The sequence below is a fragment of the Rattus rattus genome, chromosome 10 (genome assembly GCF_011064425.1).
Source record: "Rattus rattus isolate New Zealand chromosome 10, Rrattus_CSIRO_v1, whole genome shotgun sequence".
In the NCBI taxonomy this organism is placed as follows: Eukaryota; Metazoa; Chordata; class Mammalia; order Rodentia; family Muridae; genus Rattus; species Rattus rattus.
In genome coordinates this window covers 20,328,442-20,339,735 of record NC_046163.1, presented here as the reverse complement: position 1 = coordinate 20,339,735, position 11,294 = coordinate 20,328,442, and the positions used below count along the sequence as shown (strand labels likewise).

Here is an 11,294-nt window from a genome sequence, read left to right as displayed (position 1 = left end):
TCCTACCTCCTCTGCCTTTACCGGGTGCTTTTGTAACAACGCCCATGAACTTTGTGGCTTAAAACAACACAGGCATATTGCATCTCTGTAGGTCTTAAGTCTGACTCGAGTGACAGTGGACTAAAATCAAGGTGTGTGTGACACACACACACACACATACACACACACACACGGCTTCTAGGTCTAGAGAAGGCCACTACTTTGTTTTTTCTCAAAAGCACCCATACTCTTCCCTCCACCTTCAGAGCCAGCAACATAGCCCCAGACATATGGTCACATTTTCCTCTGACTTAGAGCAGAAAAAAATTCCTCTCTTAAGGTCTCCCCTGATTAGATAGGACCCGCCTGAATAGTTCAATATACTCTCTCAACCCTAAAAGTCTTAATTTTTTTCATCACACCTGCAAAGCCCTTTTGCTAGATAAAACACAGTCACAGGATGAGGCAGTAACACGTGGACCTCTTTGATAGCGGTGCACGTGTTCTTATCACATTCCGCCAGGTCATGGAGGCCCTTGCCACCCTTTAAAGCTTCTTCTCTACCACTCAGGGCTCCTCTGGCTCTTGGTATAAGTTTCCCAATAACTTTTACACTTTTTTTCACCAGCAAAACTTTTACCATCCTAAACTGTAATGGCTCATTGACCACTATGATGGTTTGTACATTCTTGGTCCAGGAAGTGGCACTATTTGGAGGTGTGGCCTTGTTGGAGTGGGTGTGTCACTGTGGGTGTGGGCTTAAGACCTCACCCTAGCTGCCTGAAAGTCAGTCTTCCACTAGCATTCTTCAGATGAAGATGTAGAATTCTCAGCTCCTCCTGCACCATGCCTGCCTGGATGCTGCCATGCTCCCACCTTGATGATAATGGACTGAACCTCTGAACCTGTGAGCCAGCCCCAATTAAATGTTGTCCTTATAAGAGTTGCCTTGGTCACCCAATGGCTGTCTGTTCACAGCAGTAAACCCTAAGACAGAAGTTGGTACCAGGGACTGGGGTAATACTGTGATAGACCTGACCAAGCTTTTGTTTGGAAGATGTGGGTTTTGGAACGTTGGATTTGGAAAGCAATGGAATGCTTTAAATGGGAATTAATGGGCTATCCTAGTAGGAATATGGGAGATTTCGTTATTGAGAGTGATTTTAACTGTGCCAACCTGTCCCAAGAGGTTTCAGTGAAGAATGTCAATCTGTGGCCTAGAGACTGGTTTATTCTGGTGAAGAATGTGGCTACTTTTTGCCCTTGTCTGAAGAGTCTGCCTAAGACTCAGGTTAATTGTATTGACGAGGGAAGTCTCAGAAACGCCCATCATAGACTTTGTTCTCTGGCACAGTCTCATGAGGAGCATTTCAAACAGGCATGGCAAGCTGAAAAGGGGAAAATATAAAATATATGGTTTGAATTTTAGTGGGGCACCAGGAAGTGAAACGGAGCTGAACCCTGTGTTCAAGAATATTAAGTTGAATTAAAGGAGTAGTGATCTCGAGGCAAGATTCCACCCAGCTAAATTTAGGTCCAGGCATGGTAGTACAAGCCTTTAATCCCAGGAGGCAAAGGCAAGCAGATCTCGGAGTTCAAGACCACGAGAAGCAATTTGCTTTCAGTTGGCAAGGCCAGCAGTATACCTTTACAATTTTGCCTCAAGGATATATTAACTCTCCTGCCCTGTGCCATACATAACTTAGAAGGTATGCTGACCATCTGTCTCTTCCACAGAAATATCACACTGGCACTCTATATGGATGATATTATGCTGATGGGACCAAGTGAGCAGGAAGTAGCAACCACTTTGGATTCATTGGTAACATATATGCACATCATAGGATGGGAAATCCAACCAAGATTCACCTCAGTGGAATTCTTAGGAGTCTAGTGGTGTGGGCTGCAGAGATATTCCTTCTAAGATGAAAGATATGATATTGCACCTGGCCCCTCCCACCACCAAGAAAGAAGCATAACGTTTAGTGGGTCTATTTGAATTCTGGAGACAGCACATTCCTCACTTGGGTGTGTTACTCAGGCCCATTTACCAAGTGACTCTGAAAGCTGCTAGCTTTGTGTGGGGCCTGGAACAGGAGAAGGTTCTAACAGATCCAGGCTGCAGGCTGCTCTACCACTTGGACCACATGATCCAGCCGACCCGATGGTACTTGAGGTGTCGGTGGCAGATAGAGATGCTGTTGGGAGCCTCTGGAGGCCCCTGTAGGTGAATCACAGAAGAGACCTTTGGGATTTTGGAGGAAAGGTCTACCATCCTCTGCAGACAATTATTCTCCCCTTGACAAATGCTCTTGGCCTGCTATTGGGTCTTAGTAAAAACTGAATGTTTGACCACAGGCCACCAAGTTACCCTGCGACTTGAACTGCCCATCATGAGCTGGGTGTTATCAGACCCTCTGAGTCGTAAAGTAGGACGTGCACAGCAGCAGTCTATTATCAAACAGAAGTGGTATATACGTGATTGGGCAGGTCCTGAAGGCACAAGCAAGGTACATGAAGAAGTTGCTCAAATGCCTGTGGTTTCTACTCCTGTTACAATGCCATCTGCTGCCAAGCATGCGCCTATAGCCTCATGGGGTGTTCCCTGTGATCGGCTGACTGAGGAAGAGAAGATTGGGACCTGGTTTACTGACAGCTCTGCACGTTATGCCGGCACCACCTGGAAGTGGACAGCTGCTGCATTACAACCCCTTTCCGGGACAACCCTGAGAGATACAGGTGAAGGGAAATCTTCATAGTGGTCAGAACATCGGGCAGTACCCATGGTATTGTAGTCTGTTTGGGAGAAGAAATGGCCAGACATGTACGATTGTTCACTGACTCATGGGCTGTAGCCAATGGATTGGCTGGATGGTCAGAGACTTGGAAAGATCATGATTGGAAAACTGGTGAGAAAGACGTAGGGGGAATATTGTGGATAGATCTCTCCAAATGGGCAAAAGATGTAAAGATATTTGTGTCCTGTGTAAATGTTCACTGAAACGTGGCTTCAGCCAAGGAGGAGTTCAGGACGACCCATTCTGTAGACAGTCACCCTCTTTCCCCAGCCATCCCTGCCATTGCTCAATGGGCACATGAACAAAGTGGCCATGATAGTGGGGATGGAGGTTTTGCTTGGGCTCAACAACACAGACTTCCACTCATCAAGGCCAACCGGGATACAGCTGCTGCTGAGTACCAGATCTGCCAGCCCCAGAGACCATCACTGAAACCTAGCTATGGCTCCATTCCTCGAGGTGACCAGCCAGTAACCTGGTGGCTGGTTAAACTATATTAGATCACTTCCTCCATGGAAAGGACAACATTTTGTTCTTACTGGAGTAGATATTTATTCTTGTTATGGATTTGTCTTTCTTGCACATAATGCTTCTACCAAAACCACCATCCGTGGACTTACAGAATGGCTCATCCATAGCCATGGTATCCCACACAGTATTGCTTCTGACCAAAGAACCCATTTCACAGCCAGAGAAGTGTGACAGTGGGCCCATGATCGTGGAATCCATTGGTCTTACCATGTTCCCCATCATCCTGAAGCAGCTGGTCTGATAGAAAGGTGCAATGACCTTTTAAAGACATAGTTACAACACCAATTAGGTGGCAGCAGCATGGAGAGTTGGGGCAGAGTTCTTCAGAAGGCCTTATATGCTTTGAATCAGCCTCTGACATATGGTACAATTTCTCCCATAGCCAGGATCCATGGGTCCAAGAATCAAGGGATAGAAAAGGGAATAATTCCACTCACTATCACTCCTAGTGACCTTCTGGAAATTTTTTTTTTTTTTTTTGCTTCCTGTCCCCACAACTCTAGGTTCTGCTGGCCTCCAGAAGGGGGAGTGCTCCTACCAGGAGTCACAGCAAGCATTCCATTTAACTGGAAGCTCAGACTCCCCCTGGTCATTTTGGGCTTCTAATGCCTGTAAACCAACAGGCTAAGAAAGGAATAACAGTGTTAGGAGGGGTGAGAGATCCAGATTACCGTGGGGAAATTGGATTGCCTCTCCACAATGGAGGTAAGAGGGATTATGTCTGGAGTGCAGGAGATCCCTTAGGATGTGCCTTAGCACTACCATGGCCTGTGATTAAAGTCAATGGGAAACTACACCAGTCTAATCCAAGCAGGATGACAAAGGACACAGACCCATCAGGAGTGAAGGTATGGGTCACTCCTCCAGGAAAAGAGCCAAGACCTGCTGGGGTGCTTGCAGAGGGTGAAGGAAGGTAGTTATAAATACCAGCTAAGGCCATGTGACCAGTTGCAGAAATGGGGATTATAAAGTAATATGAATGTTTTTCTGTTTTATTTTGTTAAGAACCCATTTGTCTTTCTCCCGATTTCTTTAACATCGGTTGGTATTTAAGTTGAGATACTAAAAGAATGTTCCCAAGGGACATTGCCCCACTGTAAATTTACAATTGGGTTGGCAATTGTAGGAGGAATAGTTATATCACGATCTTGTTATTGTTTCATGTGGACATGGGGTATTATTTGTATCAGGTTGACAAGGGGTGTGGGTGGTAGTGGCTATTCCTGGTTGTCAACTTGACTATATCTGGCATGAACTACAATCCAGACTTGGAGGCTCACCTGTGATCCTGATCACAGGCTGGGAGATACAAGTTTTTGACCTGGATCTTGGCATGAAGGTCTTGAGGCAAAGTGGCTATGAATCCCAGGAAACTAAGACAAGGAGATCTCTGAGTTCAAGGTCATCTAGGATAAAGCAAGCTCCAGATCCAGGGGTTCACACCTTTAATCTGGGCCACACCTTCTGCTGGAGACATGTATAAGGACAAGATCTCTCGTCTTTGCCTGCTTGCCTTGTGGGACTGACTAACTGCTAGACCCTTGGACTTCCATTCACAGCTACTGCTGACCATTGTTGGGGAGTTGGACTACAGACTGTAAGTCATCCACAAATTATATATATTTACTATATAGAGACTACCCATAAGTTCTGTGACTCTAGAGAACCCTGACTAATACGACCATTGTTTTTTGTTTTTTTGGGTTTTTTGGGTTTTTGTTTTTTTTTTTTTTTTTTTGGTAATAAATATCAAGTCATACAAGAGCAGAGATGAGGCTAGCCTCCCCTCCCCCAATCAGCTTCAGTGTCTCATATAGTATCTGACACAATAGTGTTCAAATAATATGTTGGGGGAGGAAAACTCTTATGTGCCATATGATTATTCCTCCTTCCAGGAACCCCCATCCCATCAAAGCTGAAGGGACCCTTAGTTAAGGAAACTGGTACCCAGAGAAGTAGTGCGTGGATTCTAGGGTAACACAGGAGCTTAGTTTGATGCAGTGCTGAGGCCCAAGCTCAAGTGTCCTTACTGCCGTGGCTCCTGGACTCAGATGACTCCAGTTTCCTTCACTGCTGGTAAGAAGTTCACATCTGTCCCTCTGTAGCCTGTAACCTCCTCCTAGTCCCAGACGAGCCTAGTACACCTTGTTTCAATTTGCCAGGCTTTTAGAACCGGTGCAGGCTAATGAGGCACAGCCCCGTCCAGCCCCATGCCTATTACTAATTCTGTTTTGCCCTCTTCGGCGTATGTCTTTTGTGTGAAGGAATATAGACTAGGCCCTCGAGTTCCTTGTTAAAAAACAAAACAAAATTGTGGCTCTTTAAATAATATTTTCAGACTGTGAATACGCACAATGGTCCTTGATCTTGTTTTAAAATCATTACTATTGTTACTAGCTTCGTTTCTAAAAATGCTTTCCTCGAAACAAGAGATAGTATAAGGCTCGGAAAAACAAAGCACTTTGGGAGGAGTTGACAGGACCCACAGTGCTAGAGCTTCAGTTTTTTAGTCGGAAAGGCAGACATTCCCTTTTCTTGCTTAATCCTGGTAGAGAAATGCCCGCCTCTCCCTAGAGTGGGAGCCTCTGGGACCAAGAGAAGGTGGGTCTTGTTGTCTTGGCGACTAGCGAGGTTGGGTCGAGCGGCGGCTGTAGTAGCCAATAGATGCTGGAGGGGTGGAGCCTGCTAGTCTTTGGCGGCTGCGGCGGAGCTTGCAGGTTGGTGGACCCGGCATTGGGGGAGGGGTGCGGGGTCGCAGGGACATTGGGGGTTCCCGGCCACCCCAAATCCTTAGGCAGGGTGTGCAGTACTTTTGGCGGTCAGAATCCGGGCTTCTCGTTTGTCCTGAACGGCACTACCAGGGCGGTGGAAGCAGAGATGGCGGAGGGCGGTGGGAGGAGAGGTGAGGGTCGGAGCGGGGCCTGGTGACAGGATCTGGGGGCTCCCGGTGGCTGTATCCGCAGAAAACCCCCTCTGCTAGTGCACAGATAGCTTTTGAGAGCTGGACTTGGTAGGGAGAGGGAAAGGTTTAGAAGGCCCAGGAATCCTGGAACTCAGCCCCCTTCCCTCGTCCAGCAAAGCTGTAAAGGGGCCGAGGGTGCTGGCTCTGTTGTGACCACCTTCCCTTCTTCCGACTCCATGTTTCTTTTTATCTCCTAGGCGTCTAGTCTTGCTGGCTCAGCAAGCCCGATAAGCATGAAGCTGCTGTGTTTGGTGGCTGTGGTGGGGTGCTTGCTGGTACCCCCGGCGCAAGCCAACAAGGTGAGGGAAGTGGGCCAGCAGCACCAGGCCTTCTGGGCTGCCACCGAGGTAGCCTAAGCGCCGCCCTTACCCCTCCCCCAACCCAAGAACCCTAGTTGGGGTTGAGGGGTTGGGGGAGGACCCTACCTGGGACCAACTGCACGCCTTCCTCAGGGTGTAAGGAGCACAGGGTTCCGAGCATACCGCACAGATTTTCGACCAAACTAATCCCTAGGTGGAATTCTCAAGCAAGAAAGTTTTGTTTAGAGAAGTTATCCAAGTTCTCTGTAGCTTCCTTTGCCCTAAATAAAAACAGCTGTGGTCGACTCTCCTGCTCAATTTGATAATCAAATCATGTAACACTGTAAAATGCTCCGAGTGTAAAGGCTTGCACAGATGGGAGCTTCGGCTTCAGGGCTAACCCAGCTGCACTGTGGACTCCAGAGGCCACGCTTACTCCTTCCGGGTAGGAGACCAGCAGCTAGACTTAGATGATGTATGTGGCTCTACGCTTTCGATTCTGACTCTCACTGAGATATTGAAGTATCAGGGCTTGCTTCTTTGCTCTTCAAGGAATTCGTGACGGGAGCCTTCCCGTGGTAACAACTCAGTTTTCTTTATTCATTCCTTTCCCCCATCCTAACCTAGGGAGTAAGGCAGAATTGAGGGGGGGGGGATCTGACCCCTTAGCTTACCAGACAGAAAATACACAGTTGTGGGCCCCAGGGTTGAAAAAGCCCGTCTGTCAGTCACTTTGCTTGCTAGAAACTGCAGCCCCCACTCCCCCACCCCACCCCCCACGCCCCAAAGCACACCACTTCATGGATGGCAGGCAGCCTTGGGTAACGCCTGTGCATTTGTTTGATACCAGAGAGGTTTCTATCTTGAGGACCCAGGGGAGGAACACTTCTCATAGAGCCAGTCCTTGATGAATTGAGGATGGGAAAATTCAAAAGCATGCATATAGTCCCCTTACAGAGCAAGAGCACTAGACTTTGCTAGCCTGTCTAGACTCTGAACCCAGGCAGGATTCTTCCCTGCTGTTTCTTCTTTGTCCTTCCAGAGCTCTGAAGATATCCGGTGCAAATGCATCTGTCCACCTTACAGAAACATCAGCGGGCACATTTACAACCAGAATGTGTCTCAGAAGGACTGGTAAGACACTGTAAATGGCCGGCCCCTGGCTCTGTCACCTGCCCGAAATTATCGATGCTTACTGGATTTCTTATTCTGGAGATAAGTTACCCATTTCTGTGGGGAGCCTACAATTTTGTCCTTAACCATTTGATAACAAAATTCCAGGTATCTTGAATTCCACCTGAGGAGGTTGGGTTTTGTTGTTTTGCTTTGAATTCAAGTCTCTATTGATTACATGTTGAATGGTAGAAGAGACAAGGCAGATGTCTGTACCGTACACTTTTGCAAAGCCCTTTACCTGTGTGCTCTGTTAGTGTCAAGCAGCCTTCTAAGGTAAAAGGAGTAGATATTCTCCCCATTGTATCCAAAGACCTTATGCTATGTTCCTTATGTCTCTGGTCTTGCATTCACTTCTTAGTCCCTTACTTTAAAAAACAAAAACAAATAACACCACTGAATGACCAAGAATTCATTCAGGTAAGGAAAGCCAGTGAGGGAATGTATAAATACAGTGTTGTAGAAGGATTTGTTGTCTAAAGAGCTAGAACCGTTCGGAAGAGAGAGAGAGACCTGGAGACATTCAGTGGATGTTCAAGACAGGGAGAGAGACCGTGGTGGAAGACGGAGGGGAAGGAGCATTTGGGATTGGAGCCAGGAAGGCTTGGGATGGTTTCATAGTGGAGAAGTAGAGCTGGTGGGTGGATGCTTCAGTACCTCAGTGTGGGTCAAAAGCCGTTTCCAGTGCTGGTAGAGGATGGGAAGACGTCAGAGTGCATACGGGTAAGGTCATGGCACGCACGTTGGATGGCACTGGGTCAAGGCTGTTGCTACTTGTGCATCAAGAATCATTAGGTGAGCTTTGAGGAGACACAGTCCTGGCACTCTCCTGCCAAGATTTTGATTCAGCAAATATGGTAATGGCGGAGGGGCAACCTTTGCCTGGAGTCCTTGGTGCTCACGGTGCCATTGATCCAGAGAACATTTGAGAGTTTTCAGGCTGCCTGTTTTCAAACGTCTGGGTAGCCATTTCCAAGAGGCATTCTATGTGGGTGCATAGACTCTCGAACCATCCTTCCTGGATCCAAGTCTGGCTGTGCGTTTGCGTGCGTGCGTGCGTGCGTGCGTGCGTGCGTGCGAGCGCGCCTACTAGTATGTTAACTATGTGCATGTAGTGCCTGCAGAGGTCAAAAGAGGGCCCTTGGATTGGATCCCTTGGAGCGGGAGTTACAGAAGCTTGTGAGCCGCCGTGTGGATGCTGGGAATCAAACCTGGGGCCCTCTGGAAGAGCAGCCAGTGCTCTTAACCTCTGAGCCATCTCTCCAGCCCCACATTGATTTCCATATGAGTAAAATATGGTAATACTTTTGAGTGTGAGGTGTGTGTGCTTATGTGGATTTATACAGTACTTAGGATGATACTGTACATGCTAGCATATGTTAGCTGATATTATTAATAATAATGTATTATTATCCTTCCTAGAGATTACATAATCAAATTATTGTATTGCCCTGGAAAGTGTGGCCTTCTCCTAAAGCACTAGTCTAAGTCTTGTGTTTCTACTGACCTGATGATGGTATCAAAATGATGGCGGTCTGGGAGAGACCCCAGTGGACCCCTGTTCATCAGCAAAGACACCACACACTGACCCCACTTCCTTCACACAGGCAGACTTTAGCAACACTCTCTGGGGTCATAGTATGACCTGAAAAACCCCAGCTTGGTTGCCCAGAGGATGGGATCCTGCCTAAAACTTCCAAGCTGTAGTTTCTCCCTTCCCTTTAGAAGTAGACTTGGGGGCTATCTGATGAGCAGTCTCACATTAAGAACCTTATGTCAGAGCAGTTCCTTCCCTTAAGGGTGTTGGGCAGAGACTGAAACTTGGCGGTAAAACCCCAGGATTCTAGGGCCTGACCACACTGACCTTGGCTGGGAGCCATCACGGGTTTACTTGGTGAGATCGACATGGTCCTAGCATCTTGGTGCTAGGGCTAGAATTAGATCTCTTTGAGCCTTCAGGACCAGTGCCCCATGCTGCTGTTCAGACTGAGGCCGGCATCCAGTGTCATATTAGTGGGTGGCTGGTTTCTATCTTCTAGTGTTGAAAGAATATAATCACATGCATGTAAAAAGGCCCCCTTGGCGGGTCTGTTGAGAAATGTCCCATAGACGAGTCCCGGGGTTGAGGTGTTAAAGTAGGATCCTTCCACAGACGCAGTCTATCAGGGAAACACAGGCTGTATGAGGTATGAAGCCGGAACTGAACTGGCTGAGAGGCCCTGCAGACCCTTCCTTATCACCGCCTACCTCCTACACAGTACTCAGTGCTACCCAAGGGGGACACAGTTTGAACGACACGCGTCAAGCTTAGCTTCCATCGTCAATGAAAAGATGGAGGTCCCGAGAGGTTAAGCAAGTTACTAACGTTACAGACTCCGTAGAAGAGCAGAGAAGTATACTTGACTTGTCTTTCTCCTTCACTCTCTTCCCTCAGTGTTTCCTGCCCGGTCCCCAAAAGGTAAATGGGAGTACATAGGGTTTCAGTGACTCCCAGGAGAGCCAGAAAGGACAGAAATATTTCACCTTCTTACTGCTGTTCCGTTTGCAGCCTATTTCCCTGGGTAGCAGGGTCCCAAATTGAAGAACTAAAGATGGTTTCCTAACACTACACCTTGGGTTTCCAGAGCATCCACAGATCCTACTGTAGCTATGGAGTAGCCTTTCTGATCCAGAGCTCTGTATGGCTCAGGAAAGGGAGACCTCTGCTCCCTGGAGGCTTAGTTTGTTGGAGAAGGGAAGGCCGCATTCACTCTGCACAGGAATGGTGAGAGATTGATTTTGTTTTACGTTTTAGAGACAGTTTCACATAGTTCAGGACAGCCTTGAACTCAAGATCCCCTTGCCCTAGTTCCCGGTGCACGGGGATTACAGGTGTACGCCACCGTGTCTGGCTCACCGTGACCAGTAGAAACTAGCCTTGTTTGTGAGGGATTCCCGGGTCATGGATGCCCTGAAGCACACAGCACGGAGACCCCTGTTCCTGCCGCAGAGGATGGAGTCTCACAGCTGTTTCCCAGAGGTGGAACCAGGTTCACCAGAGGATTAGATAACAGATGGGTGCCACACGCTAGACCCGAGGAGAACGGAGTCCTTTGAAGGACCTCCACTCTTGCTTCAGTGCATGGTCTTGCATATTCTTGGTGCCCCTGCCCAAACCCCAGCCTGCTGACAGCTTGGAACAGCAGGCCTGATTGTACTCAGGGAGTCATGCTTGCCTTTTAAAGTGACCTACATCTCCATGTGTCAACCACAGTGTCTCACAAGGTGGGACAGGGGCAGGCTTCAGACAGGGAAGGCAGACTGTATGCTATAACACGACGCCTGCCTGCTTCACCAATTTGAGCCTCTGAGTGGCTTGTAGAAAATAAGAAGAATCCTGGGGATAGTGCTTTTTCTATGGGGTCTTTTGGTTGGAAACCTAAAGATCTAAGGAAGTTTGGGAATGAGACCTAATTGCACAGCTAGACTCTGCTGGACTGAGTCAGCCACTGGTGGTGGCCAAACCTCACAGATGTAGTGAAGCTGCCATTTTTGCTGTCCTGGGCTTGCTCC

General features: G+C 47.9%; 1 protein-coding gene across 2 annotated transcripts in view; it reads left to right on the top strand.

Annotated features, from left to right (window-relative positions):
* Window positions 1–5,977: 5,977 nt before the first annotated feature.
* The window catches only part of Tmem9 (transmembrane protein 9), a 17,652-nt gene continuing 12,335 nt past the window's right edge, over window positions 5,978–11,294 (top strand). Inside the window, exons 1-3 of one of the 2 annotated variants that reach the window (XM_032915216.1) lie at window positions 5,978–6,025; window positions 6,468–6,569; window positions 7,612–7,703. In XM_032915216.1, the coding sequence (XP_032771107.1) occupies window positions 6,504–6,569; window positions 7,612–7,703 (158 nt within the window). In that variant the 5' untranslated portion in view covers window positions 5,978–6,025; window positions 6,468–6,503. The other variant, XM_032915217.1, reaches the window with a different exon arrangement.